This window comes from Amphibalanus amphitrite, unplaced genomic scaffold (assembly GCF_019059575.1).
Source record: "Amphibalanus amphitrite isolate SeventyFive unplaced genomic scaffold, NRLGWU_Aamphi_draft 000778F_arrow, whole genome shotgun sequence".
NCBI lineage: Eukaryota > Metazoa > Arthropoda > Thecostraca > Balanomorpha > Balanidae > Amphibalanus > Amphibalanus amphitrite.
The window spans coordinates 309084-334761 of record NW_024882272.1 but is presented as its reverse complement, the minus strand read 5'-3'; the positions used below and the strand labels follow the sequence as shown (position 1 = coordinate 334761).

The 25678-nt window shown below is 53.4% G+C and overlaps 1 protein-coding gene across 1 annotated transcript in view; it reads right to left on the bottom strand.

Annotated features, from left to right (window-relative positions):
- LOC122366014 (apoptosis-stimulating of p53 protein 1-like) overlaps positions 1-25678 on the bottom strand; it is a gene marked incomplete at its 3' end in the record, with an annotated part of 125339 nt that overhangs the window by 10931 nt on the left and 88730 nt on the right. The window contains exons 5-7 of the mRNA XM_043337744.1: positions 23873-24001; positions 18434-18578; positions 2436-2617 (exon numbers count right to left, since the gene is read on the bottom strand). Of these exons, the coding sequence (XP_043193679.1) occupies positions 2436-2617; positions 18434-18578; positions 23873-24001 (456 nt within the window). The remainder of the gene's footprint in view (positions 1-2435; positions 2618-18433; positions 18579-23872; positions 24002-25678) is intronic.

Here is a 25678-nt window from a genome sequence, read left to right as displayed (position 1 = left end):
CCGGACGGTTCCCGAAACCTCTCTAAACTCGACCTTTACCAATATATTTAGGACTACAGCGAGCGAGAGGAGTTTCTCTTGTTACACTGTATGAGTCAGGAGACAATCCAGACCGAAAAATGGCGTCTGTTATGTTCAAACCTCTCGCTATTTTTGGCACACTGATTTTCGTTACTTTGTTTTGTTTTATTATAGGAAGAAAATTACTATATAGGGATGGGATAAAAATGAGCCCATGTATGAAATAGACATCGTTTTCCTACTTTCTACATTGCATCAATCCAACTTCTGCACAATTGGTCAGGTAGCGGCGTCGCGCCAACCATAGACCCTCCTCAGACTGTCATATCAACCGGGCTGGCAGGCCGAGCCGCAGACCGCTTTGTGTGACCATTGAGACCAGCCGGTCACATGCTGAGAACAATGCCGGCGCCGGGCCACAGCCCCGGGGAAATACCGTCCCGCCCCGCCCAGTCGCCCAATAGGACCTGTCAGCTGCATTATTGTCGACCAAGATGGACTGTCGAGGCCGACAGGCCGCCGGACCGGGTCACCGGGCCTGCACGGGTCACCGGACCGGGTCACCGGCTGTAGGTCGTGGGTCTTTTGGTCGGTGGTCGGTGGTCGGTGGTCAATGGTCTAAAGCGCGAACACTCCTGATTGTCTCAACATCCGGTGCTGCAGGCAACGCCACCCTCCAAAATGACACTGTGCGACTCTCTTCGAAGACTTCGCCACGGTTTCACGTCACTACTCTACTCGCCATCTATTAACTCTACTCGCCATCTACTGTCGTCTACTGTTTTAGCACAGGAATCTCCAGACCACAGCGAAGCTCCAAGAAGCCCTTCTGTTAATTAACCCGTTCTTCGTGCGACCACCGCCGAAATGACTTCCTCCTAGATTGTCATAGTGTTTAAAACCGGATGGCTCTTCCTTCCCAGCTCTTTGGGAGCACCGGATCCCAGATTGGCCGGCGATGGCGAACTATCACTCATCTGCTCATTTATCTTACGGGAGTTTGGACGACGCTCGTTTATTTTAGGACGCAGCTCTGAGATGATAAGACAGCCACTGGAAAACAGCATAGCGTCAGCTACTGCCAGTGAACCATAAGTGAAACTCGCATCTACCAAATCAATAAAATTTACGACACATAAACGCGAAAGACGAGGCCCCCCAGTTGCACCACCTGGCTGCACAATGCACATGCCCTCTTCTCGACTCTGATCAGCATTTTATGACGCTAGGCGCCATATGAAGGGGCGCGCTCCCTAGATAGCGCATCATTTCACAGCTCTGTGTCGCTTTCGACGCCAACGTCCCCGCCCTGAGGGGAAATATCGGCCGGGACCTGGCAGGCGGGCGTCGCCGTGTCGCAAATATCCCATTAGTTTGTTTACCGAATGATGAATGGGACGGCGGCGCGATAGCCGGCCGGCCGGCCGCTGCCGTGGTGACGGGCCGGCCGCTGCGGACGGCCCGCCGACAGCCGACACATGGCAACGGCGACGCTTGTACGGACCACGGGAGTCGAAAGGGATCCGCGCAGTGAAAGGATAGACCGTGACACGGTGTCGTATTAAGATGAGGAAGACAGAGGGGTGGGCGGCCCGCGGACTTCGACGACGATGCTACTGAGACGTCTAGGCCGGTAGAGCCAAGAGTACTGATCACCTTAAACTTTACCGTGGCGATACAACTTGATTGAGCCCCGCTGTGCAATGAGCACATAAGGTTATATCATTCAGCTACTGAGACAAACGGATTAAGCCACGAGCTACTGGGTCTGGTGGAGCCGTAGAATACGACCGAGACTGAGTATCTCTGCTCGCCTCGGCTTTCTGATGGTGTGGACCCAGGGAATTTCTATGTAAATTACAAATGATTTGGATTAGCATACGCTTGTCGCTGATGCCTTCACAGAAGAGTGGCAGACGCTCACTACCGGCGAGCTCTGTTGAAGCTGTCAGTGAGCGCCGACCTGGAAATGAAAATTGAATTCTGCTCCATTATGGAGTGTTTCTCGGATTCAGATTACCAAGAAACTGGAACACGGAAGAAAAATAACGGAAGATGGAAAAGAATAGTGTGGTTTTCAAGATGAATTAAATCTTAGTGATGCTTGCAAACAACTTCAACAGCTAAAAAACAAAGTACGTATCTCATCAAAAAATCGCTTCGTTTTAAAAACATGATTACGCAATAGCTCTTCAATTGAAAAACGGTATATTCTACCTACTGTTCGCAGCCTCCGTCCGTCTAAAGCGGCGGCTTCGCCCACCCGTATTTATGTAGCGCAACAATCTGGCCTCAGAATCCAGTTTCCCCACCTTTCCCCACCTCTTCCACCACCGTCTCCACCCAGCTACCCCTCGCCACACCTTCTCCCTCTCCCTCCCTCTCCTTCCTCTCCTCCTTCCCCATTGGCTCACCATGAGTTCCCGTCGCAGTTTCTCCAGCTCCCGGTGTGTGTCGCCCTGCGGTCCCTGGCGCAGCTCCCTGCCGCGTCGCACCTCCTCCAGCTGCCGGGTCATCTCCTCCACCCGGGCCACCGCCAGCGACAGCTCCTTCTCCTTCTCATTAAACAGCGCGCGGATGTTCTCCAGGTCAACACCTGAGGGAGGCAGGTCACCAGACGGGTCAGCACAGGTCACCGCCGGATCGGTCAGCACAGGCCACCAGACGGGTCAGCACAGGTCATCAAGCGGGTCAGCAAAGGTCACCGCCGGATCGGTCAGCACAGGTCACCAGACGGGTCAGCGCAGGTCACCGGATGGGTCAGCAAAGGTCACCAGACAGGTCGGTACGGGTCACCGGACAGGTCAGTATCCTGCGTCAGGGGCGGATTGAACATCGTGTTAGGGCTGGCAGGTGTGTGTGTGAGGGAACATTATGTGGGCGAGTAAGACTGGTTGAGTAAGAGTAAGAAACGCTAACCATCTTATGACAAGTACTGATGCACTCGTAAGGAGTACCTCAGTCATGTAACCAATCGAAAAAGAAATACGTTCATAGTAATGCATATAAACACAGAGCCCCAGCCCACGAGGTCGGGTTATTGGAACCTGAATGGCAGCGCAGTATTACCACGCCCTACTCGGTAAGGGCACTCCTGCTGTCACTGGACTGCCGCATATCCAGCGTTCTGTTACAGCAGCCCATCGTAGTCATTCCTGATGTCACCGTCCACTCATAACTCACTAATGCTTCGTCAGAAATATGTCCGCCGACATGGGTATCGTATCCGATCTACGTTCCAGCATTCCACACTCGGCCTCCGGTCCTGCTGTCGACCCACGGTAACTGAACATAAAAACACGGCCCCGCGTATCAGCTACCGGCGAGAGCGGCCGTTTGTGAAAGTGCACCGCCCTCCCATAATCGATACACGCACTGTGCGCACGACTTCACCGTGAGATAGAGCCTCGGTAAAGAACAGCCTCATGGACCTCCAAAAAGTCGGCGGTATATCCGACGCAGCGATCTGATAAATCTGACTCCTGTGGCGGTAAAAACGTCTACCAGTGACCGTCAGGATGCCTCTCTCCTCTCTCTCTCTCTCTCTCTCTCTCTCTTCCTCTTTTCTCTCCATCTCTCCATCTCTCCGTATAGCTACCACCACCACTGCTGTCCTCTGGAGACTGGGACATTGTCCGAGAGTCTTCACCCCTGGGACTCGCTCGACCTCGAGATCACGGCACACAGTCGGTCCCAGACGACTGACCAGTGCTGAGCTGACCAGTGCCGATTGACGCCCCTCTGCGGTCGCTGATTCATCCATTCAGCTCCCGTAAACGGTTATGTGAGCAATGCGTTGTGTAGGTGCAGATCAGCTACTATGATACTCCCCAGTACAGCGTTTGAATCACTGCTACCAAACCAAAGCCGTCTGATGTGCAGGATATTTGCTACGTGCTATTCCGAAAAAAATCGCTTATTTTCCTTCACTACAACCGACAAGAGCACTTCACTACCAACCCAGGAATTTATCAACCTACTTGATCCCAGGCCTGTTTTGGCCTCAGTCATCAGTCATCACTCTTGGTACCGTTCGTCGGTAGCCTCCAGTCAATATATAACGTACCCATACAACCCTCGGTGACAGTACGACTGCACCGTACACTACTCTGTGTAATCGGCGCCCGGGGCCGGTGTGTAAGCGGCCCGGACCGGTGTGTGGACCTTTGTGGGACCGACTGCCGGCAGCCCGTGTCGATTATCCATAGTAGCGGCTATCGACCCCTGCAGCGGGGGTCCTGGGACCGGGTCCGGGCCCACCGGACACCGACAGCACCGGGCGGACTACCGTCGGCACGAAGAGCGTGTCGGCTCGGCACGGCAGCCGTCGACACGACACGACACCCGGGTGGGACGGCTAAGCCGGCTTGAGGGGGGGGGGGGGAGGGGGACAAACACCCCGCAGGATCTGCTGTAACACGGCTCACTTGGTCTGACTTCTACTGATGGTCTCCAGATTCAGGGGTTTCCGTTTGCGCAACTTTGCTGAGCCAGTGTCACTCGAGTGAGCCGGGTAAACGTGCAATGCAAGAAAAACGCATTCGTGGTGGTTGGGTGGCAAATTCTTATGAAATGAAATTCTTAAGACATGACATGCGCCTTGCGGTAAAGCGGCCTAGCCTACTTAAGCCCACGTCGCATCGGGAGAAACGTTAAATGTCCGAGGGTCATGACTCAAGCGACTTGAGTCATTGCCGTGCACCGCGCGTACCCCGGTAGTTCAATTTCCCCTCGCTAATTACCACGAAAGTTTACAACACTCGACTGCTTGTTTTAATCCAGCTGGAGAGGTTCATGTTTACAGTCTACAAGATTTCAAGTGTCTGACAAACCTGTTTTCGTTTCAACAGCACAAACACTTCATAGGTATAAAGCCGGAACGAGGAAAATTGTGTTTGCTGTTCAAAACAGATCTTCCTTTGTCCGTGCGCACTTTAGTTAATGATAAGACAAGTCTAGCTAGAAACCCGCAAAACAAGCAAACAATCTAAAAGCAAGAAATCCGGCTTCTAATTGTTAAAATGATCAGAGAAAATGGAAATAAGTAACCCTGCTAATACTTATACTGATACGCTCTACTTTCAGCATTGGCTGTTGCAGTTTCTTCGTCACTCGTTTCACTCCTTGCCATCTTCCAATATAGGCGCCTTAAGTCTATGGGCGCCGCCATATTTCTCGCCGCCTGACGGGCGGCGCCGTGACGGGAGGGGCTCAGTGCCGATTTTGGAGCGCTCCTCCGTGCATTATCGACGAGGTTGCAGACGGACCACCGGGGGGCTGAGGCTGACCCACGGCGGTCACTGTCACCCCCAGTCAGCGGTGACACGGGCCGCGCGCCCGCTCAGAGTCTGGGAGTGTGGGTGGTACTCTCCCTCCCCTCGTCTATCTCGGCTCCTCCCTCGGGAACATTTTGCATCAGCGAGCCTGCTCAGCTTTGAACTCATCAGAACTCAGTACGAGCCGCCTCTGGTGAGTTACAGCTGGAAAGGCCGACGGGGACGGTACCAGTCTTCGCAGAGGCATCTGCAGCACCGCTCTGGCACGTGATAGGGCAGACGTTCTGCCGAGCAGCCACAGACCAGGCACGTGCCGGCCCTCCTATGAGTTACTACTTTGATAAATTGGACGAGATCAAGGAGTTTCGAGAATGTGACATTGGAGGAATATTGAATCGGGCCAGCTGCCCTTGAAGCGGCATTTAGCACCACGTGCCGTTGATGATAGCACACTTCGGTGAACGATTCTCTCGGCGGATTTCATCAGTGCGATGACCATTCATCGTGGCTTTATTTGAGTGTCCGTCGGTTACGATTTCAAACAGCCCATAAGTACGGCTTTCTCAGCGGCGCGATGATCTGAAAACCGAAAGCTATGACAGTGCAAACATCGTTGGACCGACATTGGAACAGTTCCGTTCACTGCACTGCGACATAGAACAGCAGCATCGTTTTCATAACGAGCGGCCTCTGTATGTTTCACCAGCTGGTTCTTTCATTAGCTAAATACCGGCTCCGTGAGGAGGACGGAAGGGTGAGGGGACAGGGAACAAGACTTCGTGAATGGCGGAATTGGTACGTCGCTGAGAGCGTCTGTCGGCCAGCTGCACAGGAGTCAGGCCAGTCCGGTCAGGTCAGGTCAGGAGTCATGCACGATGCTCACGATCAGCAGGCAGCTCAGACCGGTGCAGTCCATTCAGGCGTCGACCTGATACCAAACTCCCAAGCGGATGTGACCACTGCGTGACTGCACCTCTGACCCCGCTCCCCAGGATTCTGACCGGCCGGTGGATGCGGGAATTCATTCCAACGTCAGCCTCGGCATACCTCAGTCCGTGTTTGTCCGAGGAGGGACGGCAGCACAACCCGTCGGCCGGGTCAGGCCGGGCAGGGCTGATCAGTCTGAGCACGCCCCTCCGCTCTCAGCGGCTCCATACACCGTCAATGCACTCAGACGGGGATATTCTGACTTCCCCGGCACACCATGAGCTGCCTCTCCGGTCAGTGGGGACGGGCCAGCTCACCGGGCTCCTCGGCAGCCTGCCCTGGGGAGACGGTCAGGTCTGACCGGTAATAGAGGCACGCGCGCAGAGGAACGCACAGGATTAGGGTCAATCCACCCCCAAGCAGAGTCCCCGTGGGCCGTGAGCTGCGCAGTCGCTAGAAAACTGCCTTCATAGCGCCTGACTGGCTGTTAAAAAATGACTGCCAATATTGAGCGCTTCAATATTACAGCAGCTGCCGCTCCGAGGAGGCTTTAAATAGCGCTCTGACGCGAGCGCTGCATTCTTCGGGAACACCCTTGCCGTCACGGGAGGAGGATGGTGTGCACGGATAAGGCCGGGGCTTGGGAGATCCATTTGGCCACGTCCATCAATCACTGCCATTGTAGCAGCGCCGTGGAGAGTGCGAAACATCCTAGATTCCGATCAAAGCCGTCATTATACTCCGTCTATAAACAGGACTCAAATTCATGACATAATACTACTCATGCCAAGGGAGCTAAAAGGAACAAGTCAGAACTGTCACAATGCGATGACGAGATGTTGCCTTGACTCATAACTCCACAAATAACCATCCAGTCGTTCCAAATAGAAAAAGTAGTAAGCAAGAAAAGACAACAAAAAAGCGTAGGTACTAGTTAGTTATGTTGTGATCAGATGGGATTTGCCGGACCACAATTGCTGGATCAGCGGGCCCATTTTCAGTCATTGAAAGGAGAAAGTGGCGCTCGAGGACACGAGTTAACTGTGGCTAGCCGCTCCAAACACGTGTCTCTGTGGGATAAATAACCTGCCCACCGACCGACCATAGCTGTGGCCTGTGCACGGGCCCGGTATCCGGGTGTACGTTCCGCTCTGGCAGTCTCGGGCACATATTCCCCAGAACGTTCCTCAACGTTCCCTGCTGATTATTCGATTAGCCGCGGTTCGCCGTGGCGTGCATTTTTAATGGGGGCTGTTCGCCACCGATGATAGGCGGCCCATGGAACAATGTGTGACATGGGGTCATTCATCAGTCTCCGTCACCCGTAACTTAAGCCGCAGGGAGTTTTACACAGGCTCGATGCTTAATATTTCTGTTGAAAAATTTCCCCGCCGAGACATCCCCCGGTGCCACATACATCAACCGAGGAAGTGGGGTTTCAACACAAACATGAAACTGGTATTCCATTCCACTCAGGAATGAGGTGGGAGCACCATTGGGAGATACGCATCGGTTTTACGTGTACTTGGTCAAAGCAGTGCTTCAGGCATCTCCCATAGGAAGAGACTTGCATTTCCATAGGTAGGAAGAGACTGTGAGGTGACCACCAAGTGTAGAATATATGTACAAGGCCCCGAGCCTGCCAACCTCAGCGGCTAAGCATGCTTGTCGAGTAGGCCCGGAGATCGCTGTCACTCTGCGGGACAAGCGCCAGGCGGCCGACGTCGGTTCATCATCCCTGATCTATCCTAACGATCCACCGACACGGCCCGACCCGCGTGACACATCTCTGAGCACCGCTCAGCTGTCACAGCCGTCAGCCACCCTCCGACGTCAGGCCTCTGAGTCACAGCTGCGAGCGACACGACACCGCGCAGCGCCCCTTCAGACCGATGACCTCAGCTGGTCCCGGCGCAATGAGCGCTGACCTCAGGCGGCCCCCGGTCAGGGTGCTGACCTCAGCCGGCCCCCGGTCAGGGTGCTGACCTCAGCCGGCCTTCTGGTCAGGGCGCTAACCTCAGCTGACCGGCCGGACGGTCCCGCGCCACGGGCCGCAGATCCGGTCCTTCTCGCCGATTCGGCGGCACCGGATCGGCTTACTTCCGTCGCCAATCGCTCCTTTGACGACGTCGCGAAAAGAAGATGCATCGCTTGCAAGACACGCAAGGAGATAGCCGAGATGGTAGTGAAAACGCTACCGCACCATCGCACGTGGGGATGACGGGCCAGGACAGCAATCAAGGGGCAACTAAAGAGATTAGTCAACTAAAGAGCCAGCCAGCGCCCTACAGCACGGAGCAGCACGCGACACGAGCACCACGTGACACTATCGGCCGCCGCCGTCTGCGACCGACACAGGGGCCTCCGTCATCCGGCCGGCTTTGGGAGCGGCCAAACATTCCCGCACGCAATCTCGAAGCCTTTTGTCCCGCTCGCAGTCACCGTCACTACCACTCGCCACCATACCAGCTACAACGTTCGCCGTCAAGGTCCCAAATCAGACGAACGGACACACAGACGGATGGACCGACGGATGGACGGAGACACGGACGGAGGCCCGGAGGGACTGTAACTACCGCTCTGTTCCGCTCTGCCGTCGGGCCCGAACGACATCCGGCCGAGCCACTGGAGCACATCCCACCACTCGGTCGGTCACGGCTCGACGGCCGCCGACTTCACGGGAACCGGCCAGCTGATCGGCCGGTCAGCCGGCGATCTCTCAACTTGTGGTTTAGTTGTGTACTTTACCGATGATCGCTTCCGGCTGTATCCGATGTCGTTTCCGGTGCCGTCGCGGATGTCTGACGCAGCCATGGTTGTTGTTGCCGTTGTTGCGGGTGCCACCCCGTCCCCCGCTGTCACCCCCGCGGCCTGTCTGGGTCGGCGACATTGGCGGGGCAGACAGAGCGGCGCCGGCGGTCTCATCCCTGACGCACAGTCGGGCCTCTGTGGCCGCCGCCGGGACGGGGGCGGGGGCGGCGCCCTCGGGTAGTCACGCCGCCCGTGCTGGCACACCGCTCCGGCGGCTGGCGGCGACAGTAATCAATGGTGGACGGCAGCCAGCGGCGTCTGCTCCCCGCCCGCCGCCGGCTGCCGTCAGGTCGGGTCAGAACAGACCCGAGCTGCCGTTCACTGGTGCCGTGAGGTCAGGTCAGGACCGACCCGAGCTACTGTCTTTTGCTGCAGTCAGGTCAGGTCAGGTCAGGACCGACTCGAGTTGCTGCTCGGCCGACGTCAGTCGCCCGCTGACGCAGCTGACGGCTGACACTGACGCAACTGACTACTGACGCCGTTTGGCTGTCCATGACCGATGACGTGTGAACGACGAACACCCCTCCGCCCCGCCACTGGCGATGTGGGAATCGCGATACCCTGTGGCCGATGCGGGTCGGTTTGTCGATACGTCGCCAGCGGCTGGGTATCGACTCCAGAAGGTCATGCCGTCACCGACAGCGATATCGGTTCCTCGCGCCACCAGCACGCCCCCAGGGGCCACACACGCAGCCAGTCGGCTATTCTGGCTCGGAACGGCGCGGCGGGCTTCAGCGTGGGGTTTTGTCTATTGAAATGAGATTGGTTCCTGTCCGTGATTGAATTTGATTGGCTGAAATTAAGCTAGTCAAATGAATTCAGATTCATCCTATAATTTTCTGCATATGAGCATTTACCAAGACGTGTAAAACAGGATCTCATTTTATACACACTATATACAGTATACACCATATTATATCCTCCTCCTCGAATTAACACTGACCAGTTACTGCAATGCGGTCGGCCAGACAGTGAACCCGTCTTCTGGTCCAATCAATGTCCCATTACGGCGGCGAGCGGCTCTCGACGGCCGTGCCAGCCGGGCCACTGGGGGTCACCTCGGAGCAAATCGCCGCCCATTTGCATCGAATGAATAATGGATGCAGCAAACTTTGCCGAAGTGGCCGGCCGATACATTACCGCGTCGATAACTCTGACCGCCGCGACTGCAGGCGGGCGGATTAGCCGGGCCGAACGACAGGACCAACTCTGAGGCGGGGCGACAGGCGGACCGGGCGACTCTGAGGCGGGACGACACGCGGGCCGACCGACTAAATGCCGACCGGACGTTCAGGCGTGCGAAGCCTTCGTCGAGCCTGGGCCTCGTGTCCAGCCTCTACCATGATTGATACCGGTCCCAGAACTGGTGGTACTGTTGGAGCCAAAAAAACGCTTAACTGAAATATATAGTGGTTCCAAGACTGCGTTCTTGTCCTATTTGGTACACACAGTCATTGTTTTGTGTGAATGTGTCCATTTGCTCTGCGAAAACGCGTGTAGTCCATTAAAATGTCATTGGCGTTCAACCAGAGCGCCGACCACCCAAAAACAAAGGACACCTAGCTGTTTGTCGCCGGAAACGACTTTTTGATCCCTCGATTGTTCAGCCCAGCGTCGATTCTAATCTATGAATAATAAAACACCACTCAAGGGCTTTTATCCGGACTGACAATCTCTCACGCGCTGCGATAAAAGCTTAACATGGATGTCGTTTTATAAAGCGGGCACATAACTATGCCGGCCTGTCGGTCCTCTCTGTTTTACCGTCCCGGCGCGCGGCGGAACCATCGGCTGTCCATCTAGGACCGAATTCCAGAGACAGCGCGGCCATACCGTCCGAGCCGGAGCGCCGAGCCATGAATCTCTCGGCTCTGATCGGCTCCAAATCTCCGATATCTCGCCAACTGACGCCGCCGTCTCCCGATCTCGGCCCGGGAGCGGCCGGCGACAAGTCGAGATCGGGCTCCTGAGACGGCTGCGGGCGATCCCCGCGGCGCAGTCGCTCGCGGTCGATCTCACCCGTCAGACACACCTTCCCACCTTCAGCGGCCGCCAGTGGCCATTTTTCGGCCATCCAATCAGCCCGGGACAGAGCTGGCGGCCCGGCCGGATATTCTGCATATGTGCGCTGCCCGGGCCCAGAGCTGCCACCATTCATCTTACCGCTGACGGCCGCGTAATTTCCGACGCCCGGGCCCGGACACGTGTCCTCGGCGAGCCAGAGGCTCCTGGAGCACTGTAACAGTGAACGCCTCTTTCAATAGACGCCCAGTCTGAGCGTCCGTCCGTCCGGCTCTTCAGACGGTGTCAATATAGCACCGCCAACACCTCCGGGGCTCTCCACAAGAAATGGACTGTGGAGTGTCGCCGTCAGCGCGCCTGAACGAACACAGCTCCTCACTTCAGACTCTGCCCGGCAGCGGCACCGCTCGCCCCTCGGCCGTCCCTGCCCCGCCTTCCCCACTGGTTATCAGAGTGGTTCTTCTCGCTCCACCGTCGCCGCTATCGATGCGGCCGTGTGTCGAAGCTGCGGGCACTGGTTTCTAGGCATTGGTAGTGATCATCCCCATACATACGTTGCAATTGCCGAATCTGCCACTCATGTAGGTGGCAGTGAGCAGGTGGAATTAGCTGCTTAATCAAATCACAGCTGAATAAACGACAGTTAGTATCACCGGCAATGGCCTAACAGATTTACCAATGACAATAAATCGTATATGAGTGATATGTGGTAACAAACTAACTGCTAGTTCGTAGGGAAATGGTTACATAGTGCTTAGATGTAGACTCACTGTGAAACAAGAGTTCACTTCAGAAACCCCGCCCGGAATGGATCAGTTACGCGGGTTCCGGACAAAAAGTCAAATGATAAAAGGTAAAAGGATGATTAGTCAACAGACATTACGTCAAAAGCACGAAGTCAAAAATCTTAAAAGTCAACAGGTAGAAGGTCAACAAAGAGGAAAGTCAAAAGTCAAAAAGTCAAAAAGGATAAAACGTCAAAAGATAAAAAGTGAAATTGCCAAAAAGTCAATGAACAAAAAGCCAACTAGCATAGAAGTCAAAAGACAAAAAGTCAAATGGACATAAGGTCAAAAGACAAAAAGTAAAAACGGCAAAAAGTCAAATTGCCAAAAAGTAAAAAGAACAAAAGTCGAAAGACAAAAAGTGAACAGGACATAAAGTCAAAATCCAAAAAACCAAAAGGACAGAAAGTCAAAAGGACAAAAAGTCAAAAAACAACAAGTCAACCGGGCATGAAGTCAAAATAAAAAGTCAAAAGTTCAAAAAGTCAAAAAGACATATAGTCAAAGTCCAAAAAGTCAAAAGGACAAAAAATCAAAGAGGCAAAAAGTCAAAAGGACAAAAAGTGAAGAGGACAAAGGTCAAAAGACGAAAAGTCAACAGAACATAAAGTAAATTACGAAAAAATCCAAAGGACAAAAAGCCAAAATCCAAAAACTCAAAAGGACAAGTCAAAGAGACAAAGTCAATGACACCTGGATCATCAGTCATTACATACATGAGATAACATTTACAAACAGCTGTACACAATTAAGCAGGATGCTGCACAATATAACCTGCATCATTGGACATTGAAGCGAGACTGCCTCCATTGCACGACTGATGGGGATTCCCATGGCCCGCAACCGCGACTCAGCTGGTCACACGGGCATGCTTGGCTGAAATCTGACACACATCCGTTGACACGTGCTAGGTGGGAGCTCGCTCGCATCGTAAGGTTGTCATGAGGCAGCGTTACATGATCCTTCGAGACAACTGACTGTCCCAGGCGCAGTTTACTGGAATTATTTCAACAAATATAGTAGCCCGGAATGTTATCGATACGAAAAGTTTCGCTTGTTCAAATTTCCTATATTGTGTAGGGAGACGTTTCTCATCAATTGATTCCGTCACGGGTTCTATTAGCGATTTCACACTTTTATTATAGTTCAAGCGTATTGTATGGTACAATTGGTACAATAGTAAAGCGCGTCGTTTCTTTTAAATCACCGTTCCATGCTTCTATCCTCAGGATACGGAAATCCTTCTCCTCCACGCCGCAACCCCCTCCGGGCTGGACAGGCAACTTTATCTCATGCGGGCTGCTGGAGCGGCACCGCTGCTCCCGAGGGAGCGCACCCCGTAGCCGGGTGCAGTGAGTACCTTGGGGCTGATCGGCCTGTCCTTCGGGATGGGCTCAGCCCCGGTGACTCACTAGGATGCCTGCCCAGACCAATGTCTCCCCCTAATTCCTATCATCCTTCCGGCTCTGAAATGGTCTAATTGGACCGAAAGGGCCTAACCCAACAAAACAAAACAAATTTCTTTTAAATAGGTGGAAGTTGGAACGAGAGGCAATGGTGTGATTGTCGGATTGTCCTGCCTTGAAAGGAACGCTCATATCAGCATCAACAGACAACAACCTGTTAATATTCACGGACTGCATACAATTAAGGTGACCAATTTTCATCGAAATGTATAGGTCAATTAAGTTATCGAGATGCGATTGCTAAAAACACAATTTTTTAGAACCTCGGAGCTGTGACGTCCAAAGAGAGGTGACAAGTATAGCGCATTGTGGCCACCAGTTACTGTCCCTCTCCTTCATCTTCGCCTCCGCCCTACGTCTCCTTATCGGAACTGCCCCCCCCCCCCCCCCCCCCCCCGCCACCAGCAGGCACAGTACGCCAACTTTATATAGATAAGTTCACATTCCCAATATACTTTTTAAAGCAAAGTAAAAATAGGTAGGAGCGTTCTTATCGGTAGTGTCGGGGCACGCACGGGGACGCGCCGAGACTCTCTATGCGGTGCAGCCGGCGCCCAGCAGCGGGCGGCGGCCGGGGATCAGGTGGCCCGGCGCGGGTCAGTCGCCGACCGGAGACGCGGGCTGCGGCGTACTTGTACCGACTTAGTTAACGACTGCTGTTGAAGACTACTTTTTGCTGTTGACTGCATTTTGCGCATCAACTTTTCGCGCACCTATAAACTATTTGCTTGTTGACTTTTTGTGTGTTGACTTTTAGCGTGTTGACTTTTAAGCATGTTGACTTTTAGCGTGTTGACTTTTAGCATGCTGACCTTTCGCGTGTTGACTTTTAGCGTGTTGACTTTTAGCGTGTTGACTTTTAGGCGTGTTGACTTTTAGCGTCTTGACTTTTTGCGTGTTGACTTTATGCGTGTTGACTTTTAGCGTGTTGACTTTTAGCGCGTTGACTTTTTGACATGTCGGCTTTTTGTCTCTTTGACATTATGTCTTTTGACTTCTTGCGTGTTGACTTTTAGCTTGTTGACTTCTGGCGTGTTGACTTTTTTGCAGGTTGACTTTTTGTTCATTTGACATTTTGTCCTTTGACTTCTTGCGATGTTGACTTTCTGTCTGTTGACTTAATGTCCTTTGACTTTTTATCCGTTTACTTTTAACGTTTTGACTTTTCATCCGGGAATCCAGTTACGCAGCCAGCAATCACTCCACAGCCTCAGATGGTAACACAGGCCGGCAGCCATCCGTGGGAACGAGTCCGTCCTCCGTCCACCGGGCCACACAGGCAGTCGGTAATTAATAACGGGACCTGCATCGGCGGCGGCGGCGAACAACAGGCGACCGGTGCGGCCCACGCGCGTCGGGAAGTCGTTATTGGATCGTCAGACGCCGAGCAGGCGCCTCTCGCCGCGGCGCGTGCAGCTCGGGTCTCTCGCCGCTCGCACAGCGGCCGTCCCAGAGGAGGCGGCTGTGACCCGGGCTCGCGCCGCGCTGTACCACGCTCCTCGGCCGGGTCACGCGGCCGGCCGAGTAATTAGCCATTCCGCCGCAGCTCCCCAGACATTCAACTTTTAATTGGAACCGGCGCAGAGGTCCGCTGGTGGCTACTCGTGTCGCCAGAGGTATGCTGATATGACTTTGGAGTGAGTGTCTTCTCGGAGACAGAGGACGGTCGTTCATCATCCTCGCGCGCACGATGGGGTTGTAAATGATGGCCGGATATTAGGGTGGCACTTAAAAATCAATTTTTGATTTTTAATGCGTGCGGGTGGTTTTCCGGTTCCATTCCCGTAAAAAATAAGAAAGGCAAATTTTTATGGGAAAATATTGATGTTTAGAGGTCGCGAATCAAGGTCAAAATTGAGATTTTGGTAGCAGATTTCAATATCATTAAAATCGTTTCTGACTTTCCTATTACGCTGTAATCGGATGATATAAGGCATTTCTTAGTCATTTTCATATTGTTTATTGATATTTCATGCAGCTTCGGTCACGCCAGAACGCTGGTCTATGTACTCTACTACTCCAGTTCCTCCTCTTTAGTAGATTATTGGCGCCTCATTGGAGGGAGGGATATCATGGGCAACGGGCACCCAGATCACTTTGTGTGTAGCCTGGTTAGCAATTGCAGTCGATCTGCGGGTGTCAGGTTAGCGTTTTCTGTGATCTTTTTAACGACATGGAGGAAGAACTGGCGCTAATCTTTGTCTTTCATGAGTGCCAGTCCTACATCAGCGCCATACCGCGCCTGGTGAAGTCATTCACCACCCGCAGCTCCCGGACTACACGAGCGGTGGTTTGGTAGCTGCTGTCCCCCTAGTGGCCTAGGTCATTGATGATGAGCCCCGCGTCCAGATCGTGGATCCTTTTTGAACGATGGTGTGAGGAAGCTCGCCAACGTCTCGGTCGCGAGAGCGGCGTTCATAGTGTCCACTAAGGACTTATGGGGCGGGTCCTCGTCCTCCCTCTCCTACAAGTCTATTGCCAGCACCCTGTCTTGATTGAGCCCGAGAGTCGGGGTCTAAAAGCTCCAGAGTCACCAGCCGATCACTCAAGTACTACAGGTGACGGCCGAAGACCGGGACTGTCGCCTTCGACAGCTCCTTGTCGGGGTAGGTGCAGAACGAGTTCACGAAGGTCAGGTCCAGAGCCGGCGCAGTGGCAGTAGAGTACTAAACCAGGCGGCGGCGGCGGCGGCAAACTTGCAGGCAACGGACAACGCACAGCGTCTGATGACCTGGGCCTCGGCCGCCGTCAGCCGGAGCCGCTCCCTGAAGAGGAAGGCATCCACAGCGCGGATGGTCTTTGCCATCCATCTAACTCAGTGGAGTACTCTGAGGCGGAGAAACGGATGCCGTGCTTGGAACTCCACCGAGAGCAATTACGCAGAGCTCCAGAAGTTTTCAGTAGTCTTCCCGGAGCTAGGCATAGATGGAAGCGATGGAAGCTGACCAGCAGCTAGTCCTCCGGAACGTCGTCGACGACGAATGCCACAGGTGGTGATCCTGTCAATGAAGTATGAACTCCCACCCGCCTTTGAACCTCTTAAACAGCCGGATGTAGAGGCCGCTCGAGATTCTAGGGCAGGTGGAGAAGGCCTTCTCTAGGACCAGCTCTTACACGTGGTGCCGGCAGGCCAGCTGGAGGACGGGCCGATCCAGCTTCTGCTCGATAAGGGTTAAAGTACCGTTCGCCAGCATGCTGTTCCCCGTCGTGGCGTCGAAGCAAAAGGCCGCAGTTCCGCTTCTCCAGTTCCTAGTCCCCCAGCGCTGTGAGCATGGCCTCCTGTGCTTGGATGGAGGGGAGGTTGGGAACGGCGAGGAGCTTGGCCACCCCAATCCCTCCCCCTCCCCAGCACCAGGACCTAGAATCGGTCGACGCTCCTTCTCTCGCGGCTCAGGATTCGCGGTTCAGCCGGAGTCGTATCCTAAGTTCCGTGCCGCAGTTGATAACAGGTTCACGTGTTCTTCACACATTACGGTTGGGCAGTTTGGCCCGGTCGAGGCCAGTTCACTGTTGGGGACGTCCGCTCGCCCGCATGCGCTTGGGAGTGTGAGTCAACGTTTGTCTCTCATGGTAGCCATCGTCAAAGACGTTCCCTCCGTGTGCGCGCCGCAACGGCCGGGTAAGTCTGTTGCTGGCACTGGCACTAGAGTCGGAAGGAGCGCCCACGGAAGAACATCCCGAAAGCACAATGAACCAGTGCAGCTCAATGCACACTCTCGCCTCTGCTTTCGCCCGCCGGCGATAGGCTGACTCCAACTTCTTCACATTCTTCACAGAAAAGGAGCATGTCTCAAGAACCGATAGAACCGTGGGGCTCGTCCTCCCTTTGGAACAGGAGAGACCGGTCACTCCTCACACTAATCAGAGGATATGACCTTTGTGAGAAGGTACCGGTCGCAAGTCAAAACAGGCCTGACATGGGTAAAACAGCCCAGATCAGACCTGTCTTGGCCTGACCTGGACTGGCTACGATCGGCCGGAAGTGATCGGATAAACAATTGTTATACAAATAAAGGTCAAAATACGTCTGAAATGACGCTTAATGACCACATATGTCATTCCAAATAGGTTTTAAGTAGTTTCCAAAAAGTTGATTTTTTGCCCAAAAATGTCAACTTTGACCTCAATTCGCGACCCCTAAATATCAATATTTTTTTCAAAATCATTTTGCACACATCATTTTTTACGGGAATGGAACCAGAAAACTACCCGCACGCCTAAAAATCGGATAACATAAAATTCACCCTATTGCTAAGTGCCACCCTACCGGATATATAGTGGAGCCAACGTGTGAGCTGAGCTGCGAGCTGTGAGCCGCCAGGGGGATATACGGAGCTCTAGCATAGGCACCACATGCCATGAGCACCATTCTTTGAAATCCCTCCAAATGGCTGTCTTGAGCGGTCGGCCATCTGCCACGAGCACCATTGTCATCGACGTCCACAATGCGGCTCTCAGCCGTCGTTTTCAGGAGTTCGAGCGTCGGAGCGCCGCCTGCGGGGTCAGACTTGGTCTGTTGAACGTCATAGCGTTGCCACAGGAATAGGATATCTGCCACCGACAGTTTCTGACGGTCACTTGTCGACTGTCACCGACATTTGACCGGGGTCGAAAGGGGTACAAGATCGTCTAAGATCGACCGACGACCAGCTGAGACGAATAGGCGACCTTCCGTGACGAACAGACGACATGTCAGGACGAACGGACACGATCAACTGGTGGGCTCACGGGGCCTTCACGGTTCAACGACACGACCTCTGCGACACGAACCCCTTCAAGAAGGTCCACAAAAACGGCCCAGTCGGGTGTTGACGGCGACCGACGGACAGCGGACAGGACAATGGATGGCGACCGATGTCCGTCCGACAGCCGCGACAGCAGGGTGGACGGCAGTCGGAGGCATCGGAGCCAGCGGCGAGCGGGAATGGCTCATGACGAAATCGTGTAACTAGAAGACCAGACTCCAATTGTTCACGCAAATGTATTTTTTTTTACATCGATTCCATTTAACTATTCCAGGAATTACTCACAGAAATGTCTTTTCTTTGACACTGTACCTTGCATTTTTTTCATGTCACAGCAACATAAACCGAAAGCAGCAGCCGTGGATGTGTGCGGTACTCACTCAGTGCGTTGTTGTTGACCCTCTGCTGCTCGCTCTGACCGCGCAGCGCCCGCAGTTTGCGCAGTTTCAGCTCCTGCGCCTCGACCCGTTCCCGCAGCCGGCGCAGTCGCTCCGTCTCTGAGTTCATCGCCTGGTGGCGGCTCTCCTGGCGGACACAGGTCACAGTCAGGTCAGTCGCTGGGTCGGTGGGTCATAGCCAGGGTCACAGCCCGGTCAGCTATCCGGTCACATGGCTGGGGGAAGTGGTGAGTCGGCGAGGGAAAATGATTTGGTAAGGGACATGGTGCACACAAAACAAGCGGAATCGCTCAACAATGCTTAACTGCTTATCAACTACGAATAACTAAGAACCTATGGTGATTTGCTCTTATCCCTGAAAAATAAAAACACGAAAAGCTAACTATTCCAGCCGTAACACCCTCCCATGAGCCAGTCCGTGAGCTCCGGCGTCCTAGCAAGCGCCTCAGGTCTTCTACCCTAGAGACGACCACTCGTTCGAGTAAGCCGTCTCGTGCCGACTCGACAGCGGCCTCGCAGGAAGAGGAAGAATCCTCTCTGGCATTTCATTAGCCATAAAAGCCGGCCGCAGCCTTTGCCCGGGACTCTGCAGGGCGCGGAATCGAGCCAGTTTTACAGTGATCACTCTGAAATGTCCGTCCTCCGGAGGGCAATTCTTCCCGGGCTCGACCAGATATCGGCTGTCCGGTGATTTATTTACTATCAGTCCCCACCGGTGAATTATACTCCGATCAGCGAGAATGGCCGTCCTTGCTGCAGATTTATTGGGTCAGTTGTCATTCTGCATAGCAGCATTGTCATTTCCCGCAGTGTATTAGCAAGAACTATACCGTATCAGATAGATGCTATGTAAACGCGTAGCCAAATCGTATCTCTGTTGGTCAGATTACCATAGATCGTAATTAAGTGAGGGATGGTATCATGTGTATTTGTAATGTCTGTCATAGTAACGTTCCAGTCTTTACCAGTCTCACTTCTCTATCAATGCTCCCCGGCTCAAAGTTGTTTATTTATACCAGTTAATTCTGTCGAAGCGTGGGTACCGCTCCGGGCTCTCTTGCCACGCGCGGCGTACAGCGCCGGTAACAAATGGTCTCCGTCGACCGAGACCGCAGAGCGGCCAACCCCCGACATGAAATTCACGCCGTCAGAAATTATTTAATCCCGCTGTGATTAATGTTGAGCGTTTCAGAATGCCAAGTCCGTCTCAGCAGAAGCCAGGATACCGCGGTGGAAGATTAGCCCGTCAAATATTTCGCCAAGTTGTATGGACAGCATTAGCTGACATGTTTAAAACTGACAGTAATGACGCTTGGCTAGACCACTCTTGCGCGTAGTTCGTTCAATCCAAGCAAACTTGCCTGCAGTTACTAAATTATAGGGTTGTATGGAACGCAAATAACTCACGCTCACTGCACGAGCTCCATTCGCCGCAATAATCCGTCAGTATGGCCAGTCCAAGAACAGGTGGTATTCTGGGTCACCCTCTCGATTTTCCAGGAACATTTACCGACCCGTGACTCCTCTCACCGGCACCATAACCTCCCAGTACCCTTCCACCGACCACCATTGCCAGCATCCCCACAGCACCTCCCGCGGTGTCCAGCCGGGGCTCGTCCTCAAACGATCGGTGCGACTCTCTGTCAGCGCCGGTGGACGTTTTACCGTCTCCTAAATCACACCGATCGTACAGACACAGCAGCGAGCCGCTCCAGCGCCGGCCGACCGCCGCCCGCCCACAGCGGCACGAGGCAGAAACGAGCCATGAAGTCCGCTCGACTGACGCGACCCAAAGGCTGCCGGAGCGGCGCCGCTGTGAGAGCGTGCCAGGGCCGAGCGACGGCCCCCGTCAGCGGCGGCGTTATCGCCGGAAAGTTGTGCAGCAGCGCCGCGCAAATAGAAAGGACTCGCGCTGACCGGGCTAATCGGGCGCCGGTCGACGGGAAAATGTCACGACATGAGCTGGGTGGCGAACGACACGCAGGACTAACAACTGCAGCACGGATCGACGGCATTCCTGCGACCGGCGCCTCCGTCAGCGGCCGCGTCACACGTGATCAGACGGTGAAAAATACACACACCGGCACGCAGCCGAGCGGTTCGCAGCCATTGTTTTACCTGTCGAAAAGGAAAACAGTTGACACTGTGCACACACAGCGCAGAGCTGGTAGATGAAGGCAAGTCGATACTGTCCATGTTGGTTAGATCAACCAGGCGTCAGCAGATATAAACGGGATCTACTGTGATTCAGTGACTCAAAATGTATGACAAATGAAATATCCAGGCGATATAAGCCTGAGCTATACCATCCAAGCCACTTCGCAGTTCCTTTCTTCAGCTACCTTTTCATTATTCGATCTCCCGGCTTTGATGCTGTAGTCCAATCGAAGAGAAAGCCCGACCTCCTGGGTAGCCCAATAAGATGTCACGGCCGCGGAGCTATTCAACGGTCGACTTCTGTCGAATGCCAGTCCAAAACGACGGCTGGAATTTGTGCCAATTCCAGTCTGATGAGCCATGCAAAACCGATCTAGGATTTCTTGAAAAGTTCTTTCTCACAGATGCTCTGCCTTTTCAGTGGTAGCACGGTGGCAAATAACAGTAAACCACGCTGAATATCTCATCCATATTTGCATGTCACCGCAAAACTACCTTCAGAAGCTCTGCAAATAAGCTCCTTAGTTGATTCACAAACCATCAGCCTCAAGTTGCCGGTGAATGGTGATGCGGACAGTGCCACCAGCACATACCCCGTGAATAGCACATTGCCATCCCGCCGCCCGCACTGACGGTAATCGGATTGCTCTGAGCAGAAGACGAGGGAAAGCGGCAGACAGAATGATTGGCCTGGACCACAACCACAACGGCCATCAGTCCGTGTCAACATCGGAGACGACGGTGCACCAACGGTCTGTCCGCACCTGGGCTGTGGAGAGGGAATTGACTAGCCGAGACTGGCAACAGGCCTGCGACCTGCCTCGATACACTGACTCTAATCAGGCGCAGCAGCATCTCTGTCAGTCGTCCGTCTAGACCCAGACCAGACACGCTCCGTCCTAACCCCAGACCAGACCAGTCCAGACCCAGACCAGACCCAGACCAGACCAGACCAGACCAGACGCAGGGCGGCCGCGCCAGCACCAGCACCGGTGGCCGCTTATCGAGCTTCGCCAACGGCCCATGGATTGGCTAACGATTGGCTATCACCGGCCAAAGCAGCCCATACATCACAGCCATACGACTCGTGCATGGCCGCTCTACGACCCGCCACGGCTCGGCTACGGCTCGGCTACGGCTCAGCTACGGCTCGGCTACGGCCGGGCGCGGACCGGACCGGCGCCGCTCCGTCACGGCCGCGACAGTCGCACCCAATATCAGTCGCCGACGGCGTCGGCGCCGACAGCGGCACCGGACCGCCAGGGTCGCGGTCACTGTGACCCGGGGCCGGCGGTCCCCGCGGACACATGTCCGAGACGGCTGTCCTGGCCAGAGATTCGGGACAACTGTTCGCTGCTGGGTGCCGACAGCCAGACAGACGAACAGCCCGTCCATACAAGCTGCAGTCCGTGAAACAGCGATGCGACACAAAGCTGCACTGAGTGCCGCCATTGTCGGCAATTCAGGCCACACAACGCCTGTCGGGGTCGCCAGAGTCGAGAAAACGAGCCCGTCAGAAATAAATCCGATGGAAAACAACGGCCGTTTGAAACAAAACTATACATGTTCAAGAATTTACATGGAGATTGGACAGATGCGCAATGTACAGCAATAGGAAATGCAAAGTGATATTAGAAATCGCTCTAAACACATAAGCACAAAACTGATGAGCATTCGTGCACCTAGACTTTAATTAAGAGTGCCCGCCCGCTTTAGTTTTCCGCCGCACGCCAGGCAACGCCCTCTGACAGAGGAATCTTCGTTACCGTGGCTCACGCACCCTAATCACACTAATATAAAACCTCAGCAACCAATCCGGTCGCTGCCGCGCAACGTTATCAGATCGAGTGCGACAAAAATGACACATCCGCCCCATTCCGTCCGCGGCAGATGTTACCCAGAATGCACAGCGATGGAAATTGACGCAGAATAACACCAGGTCAAGGTCAAACCTCATCGACCCACAAGGCAGGGACACGTCCCACATATGCACGACTCTTCTGGCGATCAATGATACAAATGTTTCACTGCTGCATCGACCAAGCAGTAGAGCCATTGATTCAACGCGGTGTGACCTTCACCATTGTATCGTGCGGGCGGATATTGGCGCCGCGGTACCACTTCACTGCAGTGCATATTCAGCACCACAATAACGCACGTACCGGCCCCGTCTGCCAGCCGCAGCCCGTCAAAGTGGCTTAGTTAATCGGCTGCGACTCTGAGAGACGCGTTCTGAGCGGCTGACAGTATAGGACCGGCCGCGACCCGCCACAAACCGCCGCCCCGGGCCGGGCCGCCACTGTTTTCCGTCACCGCCGTTCATTTCCTGCGCCCGTGCAGGGGGCACAATCCCCATTGTGATCCGGTATCGACGATCACCTATTCTCCACTATCCTGCGCCGGCCGCCGCCGTCTTAGCCGTTGATCCGTGCGATAGCCGGTAATACCTGAGGCGGGCCGCACCAGACCGGCAAAAAGGCCCAGAAAAGTCGTAAATCTCATCGGCGATGAGTTACTGACCAGCGCGAGCCGGGAACAGACGCGGCGCGACGGCCAGAAAAGAAATGTGAATGGCCGGACGGACGGGACGGGTTGGGATGAACGAGACAGACGGAACGGTTGGGACTTGGGACAGTCGGTACATCGCAGAAAAAAAATTGGCGTTCGACGCAGAACACAATGAGTTGAGCGCCACCTTAGAAAGTTAAAAAATATGTGTAAAATGTCATTTATTATAAAACTATCTGCTGTATGGTTACTAGGATTATCCACTTGACGGACGAAGCCGACTGCTTGGTTCCTACAGCGATAATATTTCTCCGGGGTAGGCTTCAGGCGTTTTACGAGCCTTTCGCTTTTGGAAACTACCGACATCGCCTTTACTGCACAGTAAAGCTCTGAGGATACTAGATAGCCCCTTCAAAGCTTACGATATGCTTCAGCCTTTCTTTACCAGCTCATCCACGGTCCAACTAAATTGGCTGCGGTGTATTGATGAGCGCAGCGATAGTCAAATTCCTGACTTGCTGGAAATATGGCTGTTGTGAAATATACATGATATACTCATGCAAGAACAGCTTTTATTGTCTCAAGTTCACCCATTACCTATCCAAAGTAGGAGCATCTCATCACTAATTTTGCTTGGAGTGGCCGCAGCAAGGGTTGGGTAGACGCTCGGCGGTACAGCATACCTGCAGGCGCACACCACTAGTGACATCTAGCGGCCTCAAGCTAACCAGGTGACGTTGCCACCGCCGGTCTCACCTGCTGTTTGAGGTACTTGAGCCGCTGCTCTTTGGCCACCAGCTGCTGCTGGTGGTCGTCAATCTGCTGCTGCTGCCTGCCGGCCATCTCTCGCAGCTCCGAGAGAGTCAGTTCGACGCCGTCCGGTAGCTGAAAAACAGAGGGATAAACACCGTGAGGACAACTGAATACTGAACAAGGCATACAAACACCGGTATTACGAGGATGCAAGTAATGGTTGCGAATGAAGAAAGTGGTCACGCTGATCAATAACAATCACTCATTGAATCACGTTCAGGGATACTTTGTGCGAACATGGATGCCCGTCATGCACGAACGGTAGTTAGTAACGGTCATGGATGAGTAACGGTAGAAGTGAAGTGCTGAATGAAACGAGGCTAGGGATGAGACTCTCGGTAATTATCGAATTAACCAACCAAACTCGCTTAATTCCTACGCTAAATCGCAGGTTGATCAATGACAGTGTACCTATCCTGCTGGGACTCTCCGTTTGTGTGTGTGTGGGTCTGCTCCGGAACTCCCACTGGCCACCGAAGTCCGGCCAACTTTGGCTGGCCCCGGCGGACGGATGCGACAGAGGGAACAGCAACTGCGCTCACGCCTCGTGAAAGGTTAACAGGAGAAAGTTGAGACACCCAACTCGCGAAATATTTCAGTGTGAAATAGGGCTCGGGGTTCAGTTCGCCGGTAAATTCGCTAAAAAAAGGAAACTGCTAGAGTAGGAGCCCCATAGCTAAAGTAGGAGTCCCATTGGAACCCCATTAGCGCAGCCACAGGAGCTTCAGGTTTTGCATCGATAAACAAAATGTTACGTCATGAACGTTATTGCACAGCGTCACACGATTTTCGAACACGCGCACATTTCTTTAATTTTACTTAACGTATTCTATTCAACGTTTGACCAACAAATTCATGATGATTCTGCAACAGCGGAGGAACAATAGTAATTGCAGGCATCCCGCGACCTCACTCAAACGGCCGAGTCATCCCCCACCCGCGCCTAGGGCAGTTTTTTTAGCACAAATCACGGTGAAAAGCGAGCATGTGACTTCCGTGACGTAACTGACGACACGACCCGCTACGTCACTAGCCTGTGATATGACGAAAATTGCACAATCAAAGACACAGTCTCAGGCCCTCAGCTATAACACCATAAAAAGTGTCCATGCAAATTGCAACCTCATCTCAAGAAGCCGTGAAGAAGGCAGATCGATAAGCAAGTAAACCATTCCAAATTCATCATCATCATCATCATCATCATCATGTATTTCGGACAACATCCATAAAATGGTTTTTCAGCAATCCACGTCATCTGACAATAAAAGCGACAATGAAAGACACATGCAAGCGAGAGGATTTCCGATGTTCCGAGAGGAATTGTAGGAACACAAGAAATTGTAGGAACACAAGAAATTCCGATGCAAGCGAGAGGACATTCCTTTCGAATCGGTGCTGCACGTAAAAAAGTGCCTTATTTTGCCAAGCAGACGATGAAATGTATATTCAGCGCAGTTGCGCCAAAACTATCGAGCTTTGGATGCGTTCTAGTACAGCAAAACAAACGCGTCCACAACATATTGGAATAGTTTGGGGCAGTCACGAGAAATTCACCTGTTTCTCAGAATACCAACCAACTCAATGTTGTTTACCCGCAGAGGCGTTCTGGCAAAAAAGTGGATGTTCGTCCGGCCAGAAAACGTCCTTGTGTGTGTCGCAATAAATCCATATCAACCGCATGACAAATATCGTATAATCGGATTACAGAATTGCCCATCGCAGGTAATCACATTGATATCGGATAGCAAT